This window comes from Panthera pardus, unplaced genomic scaffold (genome assembly GCF_024362965.1).
Source record: "Panthera pardus isolate Hobbes unplaced genomic scaffold, ASM2436296v1 HiC_scaffold_11, whole genome shotgun sequence".
NCBI lineage: Eukaryota > Metazoa > Chordata > Mammalia > Carnivora > Felidae > Panthera > Panthera pardus.
Genome location: NW_026526666.1, coordinates 88,140,367 through 88,157,089, shown reverse-complemented (window position 1 = coordinate 88,157,089; position 16,723 = coordinate 88,140,367). Strand labels below are relative to the sequence as shown.

General features: G+C 56.8%; 1 protein-coding gene across 2 annotated transcripts in view; it reads right to left on the bottom strand.

Moving 5' to 3' along the window:
- The window catches only part of RUNX3 (RUNX family transcription factor 3), a 59,732-nt gene that overhangs the window by 11,719 nt on the left and 31,290 nt on the right, over nt 1–16,723 (bottom strand). For both annotated transcript variants that reach the window (XM_053898792.1, XM_053898794.1), the window contains 3 exons: nt 16,259–16,536; nt 14,208–14,364; nt 6,896–7,000 (listed from right to left, as the gene is read on the bottom strand). In XM_053898792.1, coding sequence (XP_053754767.1) covers nt 6,896–7,000; nt 14,208–14,364; nt 16,259–16,536 — 540 coding nt within the window. The remainder of the gene's footprint in view (nt 1–6,895; nt 7,001–14,207; nt 14,365–16,258; nt 16,537–16,723) is intronic.

The window sequence follows — 16,723 nt, the reverse complement described above, 5'->3', positions numbered from 1 at the left end:
AGAAAAGGAGGCAGGGTTGCTTGCTCCATGGGCCACCCCCACCCCCCACGCCCCCACCCCACCTCTCTCCTCTTGCTGCTGCTGCTGTTCTTAGAGTTTCTCAAGTATGCCCTGCCTCTCACACTTCAGAGCCACAGCTCGGGCACAGCCCCCGCCAGGAATGCTTTCCTGTCCTTTGGGGCTCACCCCAAGAGCCCCTCCCTGGCAGGAAGACCCCCTGTCCCAGCACCGAGCCTCTGCAGCACCCCATAGGCTGACAGCAGCAGCTAGCGGTGCCGGAAATAAAAACAGCAGCCCCTGCTTGCTGAACGCTGCCTCCACTCCGGCGTCTAAGGTGTTGACATGCGTTGCCTTGTTTCACCCCGCATCTCCTCACTGTCCCTACTTCACAGGTGAGAAAACTGAGGCTCGGTGAGGGTCAGTGACATGTCTGAGGTCACACAGATGGCTTGAGGCCACCTTCTCTCCCTGGAGTCCATCCTGAAAGCGAGGAGCCTGGGTTTTGACAATCGCGGGCTCCAGATAACGGGTGTTAGGGCCGAGCCCAGGCCCAGGGCCCAGGGCAACTCTCTGCGGGCCCAGGAGGATGGGCCTGGGAAGAAGAGGAGAGGGTCTCAGTGGACTCCGCCAGGAGCCCCGCCCTGCTCTGCAGCTCAGTGCTGAGCGTCCAGCTCTCTAACCACGCTTTGCTCTGACCCGCCAAGTCTCTCTCCTCCTCTGGGCCTTAACCGCCGTAACGGTCAAGTGGTTTTCATACTACCTAACCCCCAAGGTGAGGATAAGCTGCAGGACAGACCCTAAGTGTTTAAAAGTAAAACACCTTGCAGGGAGGATGGGGGCCACCTGGGTAGGGCCCCACCTTGGCCCACCACACCTGTCAGCCTCCAGTAGCTGGGCTCAAGTCACTGCCGGTCCCTGCAGCATGCCTCGATTAGTGCTGTGACCCTCATCTATAGGAGAGCAAGGTCCCAGTGGCCCAGGCCTCTATGAGGCAGTTCTCACCCACTGGGGATCTTGGGCAGGTCACCTTCTCCCTCTGGGCCTCAGCTGTCTCATCTGTAAAATGGAGATCACATTGGAACTCCGAAGGGTGTGGACAGGCTGCAGGAATTAAACAGGTGGTCCGGCCTAGGCCCTCAAGGAAGGCGTTCTGGGCGCCATAGTTCTTCCTTAACGTGTCTATACGGTAGGCATATCCAGCCTCGCAGGGGTAGAGAAGGGGGAAAGGAATACTGCGGTCCAGCCACGCTGAGTGATTCACCCAGGGTCACACGGTGCTGGAGGAAGAGAACGATGGCTGGATTCTGGGCTGGGGGCTCCCTTCCCACCAGTCCCTAGGCATCCTTCATCACCACCAGCTGGGCCGGCACGGGGTCCCTGCACCTGCCAAGTACCTGGTGCTTCTTGGGGACCGTCAGGGCCATCCCCCTGCCTTCGTGCTGCCCCAACACAAGTCCCCGTGACGAGAGTGGCAACCACTTTTGCAGGCACCTACGAGGGGCCAAGCACCGTGCTAGGTGAGCCATGCATATCGTTTACGAGGGCCATAACCCTCTGAGGGGCTGCTACCATCACCCCCATTTTACAGGTGGGAAAGTGGAGGTGCGAGGTCAAGGTCAAACCTGGACCGGTCAGCACGTTGCACGAAGCTTGGCGGCTGAGGTCTCGGCTTCCCAAGCGCTCCGAGAGAGGAGAGCTGGGCTGACTGGCGGTGAGGTCTGACTGGCAAGCGACCAGCTCGGCGCTCGGCCTCAGCTGGGTGGGAGAGGGACGGGGAGGCAGGGGACAGGGGACAGGGAGAAGCAGAGCCGGGCACAGGAAGAGCGGCGGCTGCCGGGAACAATGTGGGCCCCAATTACGGGGCCCTTCACCCATCCGAAGCCACTCAGCTGCCTCCTCGGCTGCCTGGCCCGGCTCTGGTGCGGTCACAGCCCAGACACAGCAGCCACTGTCCGCCCAGCTGCGGGGTGGGGCCCCCGGGCCCCAGGCCCGCTCTGTGGCCTGTCAGGAGATTTACACCCGACTCTTAACAACCGCGGGGAATCGCAGGCGGGTGCTGGGCCCCGGGTGGTCTGCCTTGAATCGGCCCCCTGTGAGCAGATGAAAGCCGGTCGGTGGCTGGGCTGGGAAACCGGCTGGCGGGGGGCCAGCGGGCAGGGAGGCAAGCGGCTCCCTCCCAGGGCCGCAACTGGGGCTTCCAGCGGCCTGGGGTTGATTAGGGGAGCCCGGGAGGTCTGAGGTTAACCCCTTCCCTCCTGCTGGGTGCACTCCCCTGGGGACCTAGGGGGCCCTGGGAGTACGGGCCTCTCCTCAGAGGAGTTGCCTCTCCTCAGCCCAGGCCTCCCTCTACCTCCCCACACCTGGAGCAGAGACCGAAATTGTGGCAACTCTAGGACCCTGGAAGGCCCCGCTATGGGCTTAGGGTCACGCTTCCTCCCCGTGCCGTCCGGAGCCTGTTTGCTTACTTCCTTCGGGCCTCTCTGGTCAAATGTCACCTCCTCAAGAGGCTTCCCTGGTATCCCATCCCTGTGCGCTCTACCCCTCCCCCCAGCTTTGTTTTTCCCCATAAGACTTCTCACAACCTGAGATTAAGTCGACTAATCATTTAGGTACTTCATTTATTCAACACATATTTACTGAGCACCTACTAAGCGCTCATGTCTGTATTCCAGGGTCTATGCCCGCACGTGGCAAAGCAGAGGAAAGGACTTCTGCCCCACTGAGCGTATGTAATAGTGAGCGGAGATGGGAAATAAATGACATAAATGAGTGAACTCTATTGCATCTTGGCAGGTGATCAGGGTTCTAGGTAAAAATCAAAGCTGGTAAGGGGTGGGTGCGTGTGTGTGATTTGAACAGCATGACGGTGGTGGGGGTCTCACTGGGAAGTTTGAGTAAAGCCTTCATTCAGGGTGGGAAAGTACAAGCCACGCATCTGGGGGTGTCTGTTTCAGAGAGAGAGAACAGCAGTGCAAAGGCCCTGAGGCAGGGATGTGGCCGCCCAGTTTGAAGACCAGCCAGGAGGCCAGGGTGGCCAGAGTGGGGTGAGCAAGGAGGATGTCAGAGAGGAAGTCAGGGGGTAACGAGCACAGATCACGTGGGGTGCTGTGGCCACAGGGACAATAGAACTATTTATACCATCTTTCCCCACCTCTAATGTAGAAGACCCAAGTGGGACGGAGCCTGTCTATTGGGCTCACTGTGGCATTCCCAGTTTCTAGAACAGCGCCAGACACATGAAAGGTGCCCAGGAAAATATCTGTTGAAATCATTCCACATACATTTTTGGGAAGAAAGGGCCCACAGGCAAGATGCTCGAACTGTCCCCCTTTGCCTCCGGCCGGATTAAAAACTTGGGTCCTACCCTTTCAGGTGCCAGCACCTGCTAAACCCGGAAGATGGGGTGAGTGGTTCCATGCCAGAATCGCCAGGCACCGGACTGCCTCCTGCCTGAATCCTGGACCCTGCTCAGCCACCTGCTTTTTAACCAGCCCCCGGTGACTATGAGGGACACCGGCATTGAGAACCTCAGAAACCAAGGCCACACAGGCAGGAAGCCACCAAGCTAGCCTTCAAACCCAGCCAGCCACCTGGCTGCATATCGGGCATGCTCTGCAGGGCACCAGAGGGGAACGACCCAGCCACAGAACCCACAGCTGGGCCTCAGGGATCTGCAGACTCCCACTCCTTGGCTCCCAGGACCGGCCCCTACTCCCACCCCCACCCCACACAAGGCTCAGCCCTCACATGGGGCTGGGAGTCACAAAGCAGGAGAAAAGCCCAGAAAGGAAATCCTGTGATAATCCGTGAGGGTTTGGGTACTTCCTGCGGGCTGTGCAGCTGCAAGCTCCTTTCACGCTCAGGACAACTCCCCAGAGCAGACGCTACTATCCTCCCCATTTTACAGATGAGGCACAGTGAGGCAGGAAGGCCCTTCCAAGTGGCCCTCACTTCCCTGAGCCCCAGACTGGAGCCCATGGGGTGCACTGAAACTCACCCTTGGGCAAGTGGCTCTGCCTCCTGGCCTGTCTCCTCCCGGTGGTTGCAGACCTGTTAATGGGGACCTGGCACACGAGGAGTGTGTGCTTGGTGACCAGCAGCACTGACCGGGTCTCTCACCTCTTACAGGTGGGGAAACGGAGGCCCGGTAAGGAGGAGGATTTGTCCAAGGTCACAGACAAGGCCAGGGTGGGGTTGGCAGCCAGGGTGCGGGTGAGACCTGACCTGAAGGCCTGGGTGGGCAGGGGCACAGGCAAGCGGGCCCTCAGGACGGGAGACCTGGAGAACTGCCTCCTCCCACAGCTGCTCTTTTCTATAAATAAGCTTCTGCTAAGATTTTGTTTGAACAAGTCTCTTTAATGAGACTTAAAGGCCTAGAGAGGGGTGCCATTTGCCTCGGGTCACACAGCCAGCCTGGCCTCGGACTCCGGCCCATCTCCCGGGCTGGCTTCTCTTTCCTTCCTCTTGCTGTCTCCCCTCCCTCCGGCCTCGGCTGCCTTGTCCTGTGCAGTCCCCTCCCGCCCCCCTGCCTCCCACCGCCTTCCCCTATCAGCTCACCCCCAGAAGGGCTGTCTCAGGTCTGGGGACCCCAGGAGAGAAGAGCCGGCAGGGGATTTGAACTGGGGGCTCCCAAAGGCAGGGCCACACCCCTGCCCTTATCCAGGGCCCTCAAGGGGGGGTGGAGGGGGTGGGGTGGGCAGCTCTGGGCTGAGAACGGCTGGACATGGGGGGTTTTGAGGGATCCCAGGCATTGCTGGGCCCCTGGGAACCTTCCTAGCAAGCTCCAAGACCCCCTGCCACACGCCTCTGTGGACTGGGCGCTCACTGCTTTGTGGAGTGGCTCCTAAGTGCTGCATCATCGCAGCGAAGCCGACTGTGGCTCCCGTCCGTCCTGATTCTGCCCCTGGAGACGGAGTGGTGTGCCACCTGTTTGATACCTTTAGGGCCATGGCTTGGGCTGCCCCCCTGCTGCTGACCAAGAGTCACCACCCACAGATGGTGCTCGTGGTGGAAATGCACGGTGGTGGCCAGGTGCTGGGGATAACCGAACACCATGGCTCCAGTGACTCACCAGGACCCTCCCCCTGCCACAGCCAGATGCTATCCACATGCCATCACTGGTCTCTAGGCCTGTGGTGTGGGTGGTAGCACCCCACTTCCTGGAGGCGGGGGGGGCTGAGGCTGAAAGAGGCCAGCAGTTTCCCCAACATCCCCGACCAGGCAGGCTGTCTTCCGCATCCTGGTGGCTTATGGCTCACAAGGGTTTCCCAGACATCACCACCTCGAGACTCTTGGGGTCACTGACTCAGTTCACAGGTGACAAGACTGAGGCCCAAAAGACAACACGACTTGTCCAGGGCCATGAATCCCAAGGCCAGGGGCATGGACCCATCCACATCCAGTCCCGGCAAGAATCTGGCCACAGCAGATGCCTGTCTTTGGGTCTGAAGACCATATGAGGGAGCTAAGGGAGGCTGGAGGAGGGGGCCCTGAGGGCCTTCAGGGAGAGTCATCCGGGGACACCAAGCCCAGCTTTAAGCCTTCCCCAAGTGGCCAGACACCGGAGTGGGCCCCGGAATTGGACAGATGGGGAGCTAGGTCAGTCTGATTCCCCAGGAGGAGGGGCCAGCCCTGGGTGGCCCTCACTGACGACACCCTGGCAGAGCCCCATCTGTTCTGAGCCTCCTGGGCTCCGGTCCCCATTCTGTCTTCCTGCCCCAAGTCCACCCAGCTTGGAATGGAAATCGACGATGACTGTCTCTGGGAAGACAGGGCCCCTCCCAGCACCAAAGGCCATGGGAGGCCCTGGCAGGTTCTCAACATCCCCTGGCCTGGACTCTCTCCCCACTGGAACTGGGGTGACCCTTTGGCTCTGCTGTCGTAAGGATCCCATGGGACAATAAATGCGAGAGGGCTTTCTAAACTCTAAAGGACCACGAGTAGGAAGGGAAAGGCAGGGCAGCTCCCGATACCCCACACTGAGCATGTTACAAGTTGGGGGGTGGGGTGGTCCAGAAGGAGCACTCTGGTCAGGGCTCAGAAAGCAGCCAGTCCAGAAATGGCCAGCTGGCCAGCTGGTTCTCTGTTTCTTTCATTCATTCATTCATTCATTCATTCATTCACTAATTTAGTGAATACAGACCTCTGGCCCATTCTGTGGCAGCTGCCCCTCAAGTGCCCATAACATAAACCTACAAACAGCATTATCCTTCAGCAGGCAGAAGCAATTAAACACAAACTCTCTTTGATGCTAAAAGGCACACATCAGGACTCCTTGCGCATAGTAGGTGCTCAGTAAATATCTGCAGAATCAAGTTCGCATTCTTGAGTGTGGGTTTTGGGGTCAGAGTGCCCAGGCTGCGTGTGACTTAAGTCACATACTGAGATCCAAAGAAAGTTTCCAAGGAGGGGATGTGGCCTCACAGCCAGACCAACTCCTGTTTTTGATGGCTCCCTCCCTCAGCCACTGGCAGAGGAAGCTGGGACGGAGTAGAGCAAACCTGGCCCGACCTCCCCCCACCCCCAACACTCACAAATACCCTATTGGAAGACTTTTCCATCTAGTTCCTTTCCCTAACAGATGCCAATCACAAATCCATACTCCCTCAGCTGGCTCTCAGTGGGCAGTCCTGCGGGGGGGGGGCGGTCAAGCTGATTCTGCCATTACCCCTTCCTATGGTCCTTGCTGGCCTCCAGCAGTCCAGGGATAAGCACAGAGGGTTTGGGTTTATTGGCAGGCACCCGGAGTGTGCAGGGATGTAGAGCCCAGGAGTGCAGCCCCCTGATGAGAGCGTTTCAGGGGACCACTGCCATCTGTCTGACCTCGGCTGCTGCCCTTCCCCCTGCTGGACCCTCCTCCCCACTGCCCAGAGGGCTCAGTGGCTCGGGCACTTACGTCTGGGTTCCCGGGGTCCATCCACGGTCACCTTGATGGCTCGGTGGTAGGTGGCCACTTGGGTGGGGTTGGTGAACACGGTGATGGTCAGTGTGAAACTCTTCCCTGGCAGGGGGGGAGTGGAGAATAAAGGCAGGAGGTTGGCACCTGGAGCTGTTAGCAACACCCCGTCTCCCTCCCAGAAAGGGCAGATCTCTCTCCTTCGAACCTGGGCAGAAGATGGGGCTGTGGGTGAAGTTCCAGCTGCTGGCCTTGGCATTCGGGGCCCCAGGAGGTCTGGCACCAACTTTATCATCTTCCCCCTCCCCATGCTCTGGCCACCCTGCTAATTTTCTCCCTGCTTCCTGGCTTTTGTGCTGTTCCTTCTGTCCAGCGACCCTTGCGATTTGGGGCTGGGGAGCACCGCACGTATAACTACAAAAATATGTATAAAAACGCATATATTTTTTCCTAAAGGTAACGAGTGATCTTTATAGAAAATTTGGGGAACACAGAAAAATCGCCCACGGTTCAACTAGCCAGGAATAAACACTATTAACATTTGGGTGTTTTCTCCTCTAATCCTTTTTTGTGTGGGTTATGTGTATTTACAGAGTTGCAATGATACCAAAATACATATTTTCATACCCTGGTTTTGTTTTCTTTCATTTAACCTCACATCATAAGCACTTTCTCATGTCGTTAAAAATTCTTCATAAACTTCATTTTTAATGCCTGCAAAATATTTCAACTCACAGAAGCCTCATCTTTTATTTATCTGTCTTACTCTCTGACGCCCCTGCTGACTTCTCACTGGTGTGTGCAGCTGGGGCTGAAAACGGGCTGATTTGGGAGCTGCCGACATTTCATTTGTACACGCAACTGTTATTTCCAGAACTCTGTTCTATTTTTAGACAGACACTTGGCTCCAAAGTCTCCATTCAAAATTCCTAAGAGAGGAAAAACTTTTAAAATGATAATTTTTTTTTTTTAACCAGTTAGAATAAAATGAAAACGACCTTTCGTTTATAAAAATCTTTGTCTCCATCTCTGCTTATTTCCTCAGAAAAGATTCCAAGAAGTGGTGAGTGATTTCATCGCAGTCAGAGGGTTGGGACGTATTCAGGGGCATTGATCTCTCTGGCGAGATGGTGCTCAGAGAGTCATCGTGACCGTGACAGCTGTCAGCGCGGTGCCATCGGCAGCATGGCCGCCTGTCAAGGTGGAAGGAGGATCTTACTGCCCCTGACTCCGTTTGCCTCTTGGCCATGCCCAGTGAGACTGAAAGTCTTGACACGTTCATCCTCTGTCCTAACCCAACGCCAACTATCGCCTCGATGTTCCTTTATGCTTTCCTATTGGCATTTCGGCGCCTTTTGGAGATGGCTCTGCAGTAGCCTCTGAGCGCTTTCCCCGCCCTTTGTGTGGCCATCAGTTTCTCAGCTCAGTGGCCTTTCTGTCTTGCGTTTTGCTTTTTGCTTTCTGACCCCGAGCTGGTTTGCATTTCCAGTGCTTCCTCTCGCTGGTGCTTTCTCCTACTGTCTTATGTTGAGGCGGGTTTCCCCGTGTGACAAGCGAATCAAGGCTTCCCCTCGATAAACAGCCTTCTTCTCTACCTTCTACCTCTTAATTCTTTGGCTCTTCTGGGGGTATAAGTGGTGGGTGGGGTATGAGGTCAAGATTCTCCTCAAAGGGCAACCCAATTCTCCTCTCACCTTCGCTGAAGTAGGCCTCTCCTCTCCTGCCCTCTTCTCTAGTAGCATCAAAGCCCCCACATGGTCTGAGACTGGGGAGGGTGCGAGGGGAGCCTCGCTGATCCCCTAATGCCGGCCTCCTCCTTCTCTGCCCCTGAGCATCGCTATCTCTGCACCCCAGTTGCAGACCCAGGGGCTCCCTAAGGGCAGGGGCCTGTGGGCCGTGGGCGGGCACCGAGGGAGGCAGCCTGAGTGGACCCCTCTGCAGCCCCTGTACTCCCGGCAACTCTCCAAGGCAGGCAGGCAGGCAGCCAGTCTTGATGTCCCCGCTTCACAGGTGGGAGAGGAGCTCTCAGGGCAGGGAACGCTGCTTAGCGGTTCTCTCTGCGCGGTTGGGTCCAGTGATCCATGAAAACTCTAGCCCCCGAAACAGGAGATCCGGAGCGGAAGGAAATCAGGCTTCCAGGGCCCCGGCACGGAACCCTCGGGCTTCTGAGACACCAGGGGGTGGGTTACACTGAGGTGCGGCTCAAACTGGGGAAGAGTGGGGCCTCTCTAGAAGAATTTTCCTGAGCCAGTCCACTGGACGCAGGGACAGAAATGCAAACAGCACCTGCTTCTGGACTCCAGGGTCCGCAGAAACCTAACCCCTCACGCTCAGACCACAGGGGCACTTTCCACGGTTTCTGGAGACCGGAAGTGCAGAAGGTCTAGGGAAATGCCAGGCCGCAGGCTCCCTGCCTACCCCCTCCCGGGACCTGCCTTCCCTCACTCTTTGGTCACTTTTCTCCTGGACTCCTCCCCCTCCCCAACCAGCTGGGCACTTTCTGGGGGGGGGGGGTCCCCAGGCCTCTGCCACTTCCAATGCCTCCTTGAACTGCCAGGTGCCAGGCTGGATGGACCCCAATTATTGAAGTGCTCCTGCAACTCTGTCTGGACTCCACTGAAAAGTCACTTCCTCAGTGAGGCCCTCTCTGGTCACTTTATCAAAAGCAGGCATCTTAAACCTGGCCTCCGAGGCTGCTTCTCAGAATTGAGTGGGCCCGTGAGCAGGGACAGGAAAACAAAAATGACAATTGTATTGTCCCTAACCTCTGGCTGCAATTTAGCATCTCCCTCAAGTATGACCGTCGGCAGCAAACCACAGAGGTATTACAGAAGTTCCTGTGACCTTGTCACCAACAGACGTCACAGGTATTTACATATCACATTACTGACGTTGCAAATTTCTCTAAATATCTTTTGTGCTCGTCACGACCTCAGAACCGTGGTCGTCATCAGACCCATTGCCACATCTTACCATTTAATACGCTAATAAAGCAGCACATTTATCCCAATTTTAAAAGACATTTTGCTAACTATGTTTTATTGTCATTGGTTTCCATTGTAATCCTTTGTGTTTTATTTGATTTGGTAAAACACATTATTCTGAAACTGTCAGGCGGGCCATAGGGTAAAAAAAAAAAAAAAAAAAAAGGAAAAAAAAAAAGGTTAAAGACCTCAATCGGAAGCATCAGAGACCCTCTCGCTCCCACCCTACCTTGGGAGGGAGCTGCTTGTCCCTTGTTCACTGCTGCATCCCCAGCCCCAAGGACAGCATCTGGCACAATAGGAGATGCTCAGTAGATGTTAGTTAAATAAATTAAGGGAGAGACGACCGTTCCCATTCTGCAGATGAGAAAACTGAGGCTCACGGAGGGGCAACGAGTCATCCACGTCACACAGTATTTGGGCAGGACCCAAAAGGTTAGAATGTGCTGGGGCCTGTGCCCCTACCGCATACTAAGGACTCGCTCCTGGGGAGTGAGAAGCCCCCACTCTCACCAGGCAGCAAACCGTAAGCCACCCCTGAGGTCATCGGCCCTCCTCAACAGTTTCCCCCCCTTTCCAGGCTTGGCACCATCGTCCCAGGTACCCAAAGAGAGGAGGGAGGGAGGAGTAGCTGCCCCTTGGGGCCCTGAGTGACCCCAGACATTCCCGTAGGACCCGGGGTGGGGGGGTAGAGGGGGGCCCTGGACCAATCAGCACAAACAGCCAGGTCCGGGAGTGTGGCTTTAGGCAAGTCCCTGTCCCTCTTAGATGGTTCTTGGGTCATAACTCTTACCACACGGGGATTCATGGACAGCAGGAGGGGACAAGTCTCAGGGGACCTCGGGGTTTTCTCAGTGTTGGCCAACAGGCCCTCTGTCTCCTCTCCCAGCAGCAGCCGGTAAGCCACACCCTCATCTCTCAACCCAAACCTCTCTCCACAAGCTCTGGCTGCTTTTTAACCTGCCAGTGATAGTTTAGGAGCTCATGCTTTCTTCATTTTCACCTAGGCCGGTGGCTGCCTCCTAGAGGACATTTAGGGAATTTGTGGCATCTGGTCCTCCAGAGGTGGGATGTGGGGGGCGGAGGACGCAGATGTCCAGCACTGCCCAGGGCACGGAAGCAGTCATTCTTCCTGTGTGTGGAGAACTTGTTACAAAGAGTCTCTGAGCCACGAGCCTAACTCCATTTGACATAAAGCGAAGGTTTTTTTCCACGCTTTTAATATCTACTGAATTGTCCAGGATGGGAGACGGGCTTTTTGTTTTTTGTTTTTTTTTTTTAACCCTGCCAAGAATTGCTCACAACTTCAGAAAACTATGTCATCGACAGTGATGCTGCGTTCAGACCTCGAGTCCCGTGCGCCTGGGCTGGCGGCGTGCCCTAGCGGGCACGGGGTGTTGTGCCAGGCACACAAGCGCCCACTCAACCCACAGTGTAGTCTTGCCCAACATTTACGTGTTCAAATGGATATTTTATCATAAATCACTTTCCCCTTTCTTCCCCGTTATAGTTATGGAATTGTATAGGTTTTGAAACCGCGCGTAAGTAGGTAAGTTACATCGTCTACGCGTTTCACTGTGGGCTGGTGAAGGGGGCAGAACAGAACATTCGTTGTAAGAAGGGCACTGTGTCTGGTGGGGTGGGAACCTGGGCCCTACTGGCTGCAGGAGACACCGATGGCTTGGTTTCTTTCCCTCCCTTTTCTTGGGCCCCACGTTCAGGCTTATCGCGAGGGCTCTGTGGCGGTGGTGGTGGGTATGTGTCCTTCATGGAAAGCTATTTTCCTAGAATTAAGACAGAATCAAGGAAACAGGCAGAAGTTTCCATCTGGCTTCTCGGTCTTGGCAGAAGTCAGAGGGCCAGGGAAAGGCTCGGGGTCCCGAACTCCAACCTGTCCCAGCTCCCAGAGTGACCCACTGTGTGAATCGCTGATGTGTCCTCTCAGTGGGAATTTCCCATTGGGCAACATGGGCACAGCAGATACGCCGCTCCGTGCCACCGGACCCCGGCGCCCTCCTTCCCCACTGCCAGCCGCCTCCACTTCTCCCACTCGACGATTCACACCTTCTGGGTTTCCCCCACCCCCGGCCAAACCACACCACAATCACAGAATCAGTGACTATACCGCTCAAAGCGACTTCAAAGATCTCCAGTGGCAGGCATCTGAAGTAACAAAATCTGTAACATGTATCCCACTCTCGATGTGTGCCAAGTTGATACGCTTGTGCCAATTTCCTTAATCCTCACAAAGTCTCAACAGGGAGGGATCATCGTTGTCCCCGTTACACAGACGGGGAAACCGAGGCACAGAGAGGTGGAGCCACGCGCCCCATGTCATCCAGCAGAGCTGGGACTGAAATCCAGGGGGCTGGTTGTTGAGCCCAGGCCGTTCAACACCATGAGCCTCTGAGGTCTGAAAGTCTCGTCAGGTTCCCCAGGTACTGGATCTCCCATTCAGGCCCCCTGCCTGTTCCCCGAGTCCCACGAGACTGATGGGAGAAGGGCGGTGAGAATGGCTTACAAACTCAGCCCCCTGCGTCTCCCAGACGCACAACTTCAGCCTCCAAGAGCAGGCGCCTGAACACTAAACAACGTTTGGGGAACCCGACTCTCTCCCCCAGGCCCTGCAGGGTAAGCGCAGGTCTGTGCGCACAAACGGCATAGAGAAATCATCTTCCGTGGCCGAGTGGCCAGCTGGCTGGCCATGCCCTCGGTAACTCTGGGAATCACAGGGTCCCCTCTTCCTCCCAGGACAGGGAGCAAGGTGGCACGTTCCTGACGCCTTGCTGGCTCCCGGGACCGACCTCTCCTTCTGCCGGCCTCACCAGGGGCCACAGCTTCCGTGGGCCTCCCTCGGCCTCCCCTACACATCCTCGCCCCACCTGGGCCTGCACACCTGGCCACCGCCCCCAAGTCAAGCTGCAACCCCTGGCGAGTGACTCTCCACTCAGGGCTGCGGCCGGGATTAAGTTGCAAAAGGCCTGAGAGATTGGGGATGACAAAAGGGGCTCGGAGACTAATTAGGAGCAGCAATGAAAGCTTAATTCATAAAAGCAAACATTTTCCATCCATCAACCTGCAACCAGTTAAGGGCAACGTTTGAAAGAAATCTGTGCATGGGGAAGGGAGCCAACAGGAACAGGAAATGTTTGAAAGAATGTAAACTATTTCAGTTTCATAAAAAGTAACAAGTAAACAGTTATTACATGCAAATAATGCCCTGGTTTTAATTAATGCTGAAAAGTCAAAATATGTTTGACATTTGTATGTATACATTGAACGGTTGGAGAGGAAAAAATGGTGCCCAGATGCCCGTTTCTGAGCAGGGCTGGCGGCTCAGAAGGAACTAAAACCTTGAGAAGGTCTTGTTTATTGGTGATGAAAAGTACAATTCTGCCTCAGCCTCTGTTGAGACTGGCGGCAGAGGAAACCTAGCTTACTTTCTTAGCGAAGCTGGAGGGGCAGGCTGGGTCTTGGGAAGGGCACTCCCCACTTTTCAGCAGGCTGGTCTTAAAGGGCCAGCGAGCCCTCAATCCACCATTTCGCTGGGGCAGGGTTTCTAGGACTTCTCCACCCACAAGTGATGATGGGTTTCGGGTCCCAGAAGCCTCCCACTCAACAGCCCCGGGCGGCAGCCACAGTTGCCGCGGCTGGTCCTGCCTTCCTCCTGCTGCCAGAGGTTGATCACATAGGCAGGGTGGGGGACCAGCCTTGATTCTGGGGTGGGGGATGGTGGCTTTCCAGCCGCGCTTTCCAGCATTCGGCATCCTGCACTGCATTCACCTCTGTCTAAACCACCCTAAGGCTCACGGGGCTGGGGAAACTGTGGCTTGGGGAGACCACAGCTGGGGAGAGGCAGCCTCAAAGCTCGAAGCTCTGGGAGATCCCACCCCTATGGGGAGGGTGGCTGGGGTGCTCGCCGCCCCCCCCACCCCCGCCCCGCAGACCAGCCATTTGTCTAAGCCAGCTGCTAAACCCGCCTGCCACAAAAGAGCTACGAGGCTGTTAATCCACGATCTGCTCCCAGCATCTTTTATGAGACCAGAACACTCGAAAAAGGGGTGATGTGGATGGCTTTGAGAGTCAGTAAATCCCAGAAACTGGGAGAGGATTGTGTCTTTCTCTGGCAAAGGACCCTAACTTTCTTCACATCCTCAAAGGGGTCTGTAACACCCCCATGGGGTTCCAACCCACTGTTCTAGACCAAGTCGGGCCTGGAGACTTGTTTCTGGGGCTCCCACTGGGACCCCAAGGGATTGCTCTCAGCTGCCTTCCCCCCCACCTCTGCCATTGCCAATGTCAGGGTGCGCAGTCTCCCTTCGGCTCACCTCGCCCACTGCGGCCCACGAAGCGAAGGTCGTTGAATCTGGCCACCTGGTTCTTCATGACTGCCGAGGCATTGCGCAGTTCAGCAGAGTAATTCTCGTCATTGCCTGCCATCACAGTCACCACCGTCCCATCAGGCACATCCCCCAGCGCCACCACCTGAGGGCACAGGGGCAGAGGGGCAGCTTAGAGAGGTACGGGACGCAAGGGAGAGGTGGGGAGGGGCCGGGCAGCTCCCCTAGGTCCCAGGCGCACTGCAGGATTTCTCAAAGGCAGAGCGGACAAGAGGCTTAAACACAATGGACACCTTCCCCCCCAGATAACAAAAGCAAGCAGCCCAAAGCTCTGCCTTCCACACCCAAATCCTAGATCGACTGGTTAAGCCGTGTCCTGAGAAATTATTCTTTCAATTAAATCCGAGCGAGAGCTGCGAATGAGCTCCATCCCTACAGCGTGGGGTGCAGTTCCCTCTTGCCTTCGGCTTGAGCAAAAGAGGAATCGACATACTCCTAGCAACAAAGTCCCTAAATAAAAATAATATCAACAACGGTAATGACGGGGCTCCTCCCCAAGCTCAATTAATGCAAGAGCCGTTTGGGGTCTGAAATTTGGTCCTGAAATGTGGGCCAGGCCCAGGTTATCTGCCTCTGCAGAGCCTGAATTCGTTATGCAGGGAAAATGCACAATGTAAAACAAACCGGTGTTTAGAGGGGGGTTGTACAGAAAACCCCTTTAAAATGAGACAGGGGTTTCTGGTAGCAGGAGGATGCACCTGCTGGGACCTGCAGGATGGGGCTGGAGATGCCTTCCCGCTCCGTCTCCCCCAGCCCTCACCCCAAGCAGCGGGGAGAGGCAGATGCCTTTTGAAAAGGAATCAGACTGCAAATACAGTCACAGCCATTTAAACGTGGCCACCGCGTGCAGGGACTGAGGGATCCAGATGGTAAAAATTTCAAGGAGAAAATGTTTGGGGTCTGATTAAAAAGGCCAGATTTCCTGTCAACATCCTGTCTTCTTTTAATTTCAAAGATTCCTTTTAAGCTCCAAGTGACAGTAAAACCTCCGATCTGGGGATTAAAGTCACACGGGCCTCCCCCTCCCCCTCCTCCCCGGGAGATTTTCCCCACTGGCATTTTAAGATGTCACCAGGGAGACCTCCAAGAGCCACTCATCCTTTTTTTTTTTTTTTTTTTTTTTTTCAATTTGGAATCGTCTTAATGGGAGCAAGGGCGGCCTCAGCTGCCAGAAGCGGCGGTTTCCAGCCACCTCGGGCACCCACCACCCCCAGCGCTGGCCCTTCCTGCCCTGCCCTTTCTCACGGCAGCTGTGAGAGGTTTAGGGGAAAACCAAGGCGTTTTCGTTTCATCTCGCTGCCCCCTTAAAAAAATGAAAATGAAACAGTCGCCTACTCCCTAGCAAAGGGAAAAAAAAAGATCCTCTGGCTGGGGTCTGCCAGGGGTGGGAGCGCCCCCCTCCCCATTTCGGCCTGACATTCGGGATTCCCGCCCGCAACGGTTTAGGGTTCGGTGCCCCCTTCTCAGCCCTAGAGTCGCCCGGTGTAAAATTTCAGAAGCCAGAGGTTGAGGGTGTGAGCAGGAAGTGTTTCTGAAGCGGTGCAGGAGGAGGGGTGCTGGCGGTGAAGGGTAGGCCCTATCCACCCTCTGCACCCCACCTCCGGTGTCCTCGCCCCGGTTCCGGGGCTCTTCGTCCCCTTTGCCCGCAAGGCTGTGTCCGCGGGGGTCCGGACCGGAGAGGAGCGAAGCCCCATCCGCCCGTTTCCGCATCAACGTCTTTACGCAGGGCTCCCCGAAGGTGGAAGGGGCAACCCTCCCAAGAGTCATCCGTGCCCGGTGCCTCTGAGAGGCAACGCCAAGGTCCCCAGGCGGAGCGCGCAGCGAGACCGAAAGCGCCCTTGGGCCCGGCTGCTGGGCTCTCGCCGCGGGGTGGCGGGCACGTCCCCTCCCTTTCTTGCCTTCCCGGGGCCCTGGCTCCTGCAGCCGAGACGCCCGGATCCCCAGGACCAGGGGCCGCCCGCCCCGGGCCCGGCACTCACCTTGAACGCGACGGGCAGCGTCTTGTTGCAGCGCCAGTGCGAGGGCAGCACGGAGCAGAGGAAGTTGGGGCTGTCGGTGCGCACGAGCTCGCCCGCGTGGTCCGCCAGCACGTCCACCATCGAGCGCACCTCCGGCCGGGCGCGCCCGCCGGGCCCCACGGACGCCTGCGCGCTCAGCGCGCCGCTGTTCTCGCCCATCTTGCCGCCGCCGCCGCCGCCGCCGCCGCCGCAGGGGAAGGCCGTGGAGGGAGGTGTGAAGCGGCGGCTGGTGCTCGGGTCTACAGGAATACGCATAACAGCGGCCGTCAGGGCGCCGGGCGGGCGGCGGCGGCGCGGCTCCCCCGGGGGCGGCCGGCGCGGGCGCCTCCTCGGCCGCCGCTGCCGCGAGAAGCGGGAAAGCAGAAGCAGCCGGGCCGCGGCCTCAGGGCGCAGGGGGCGGCGCCCGGGGACGCCCCGCCGGGGCCC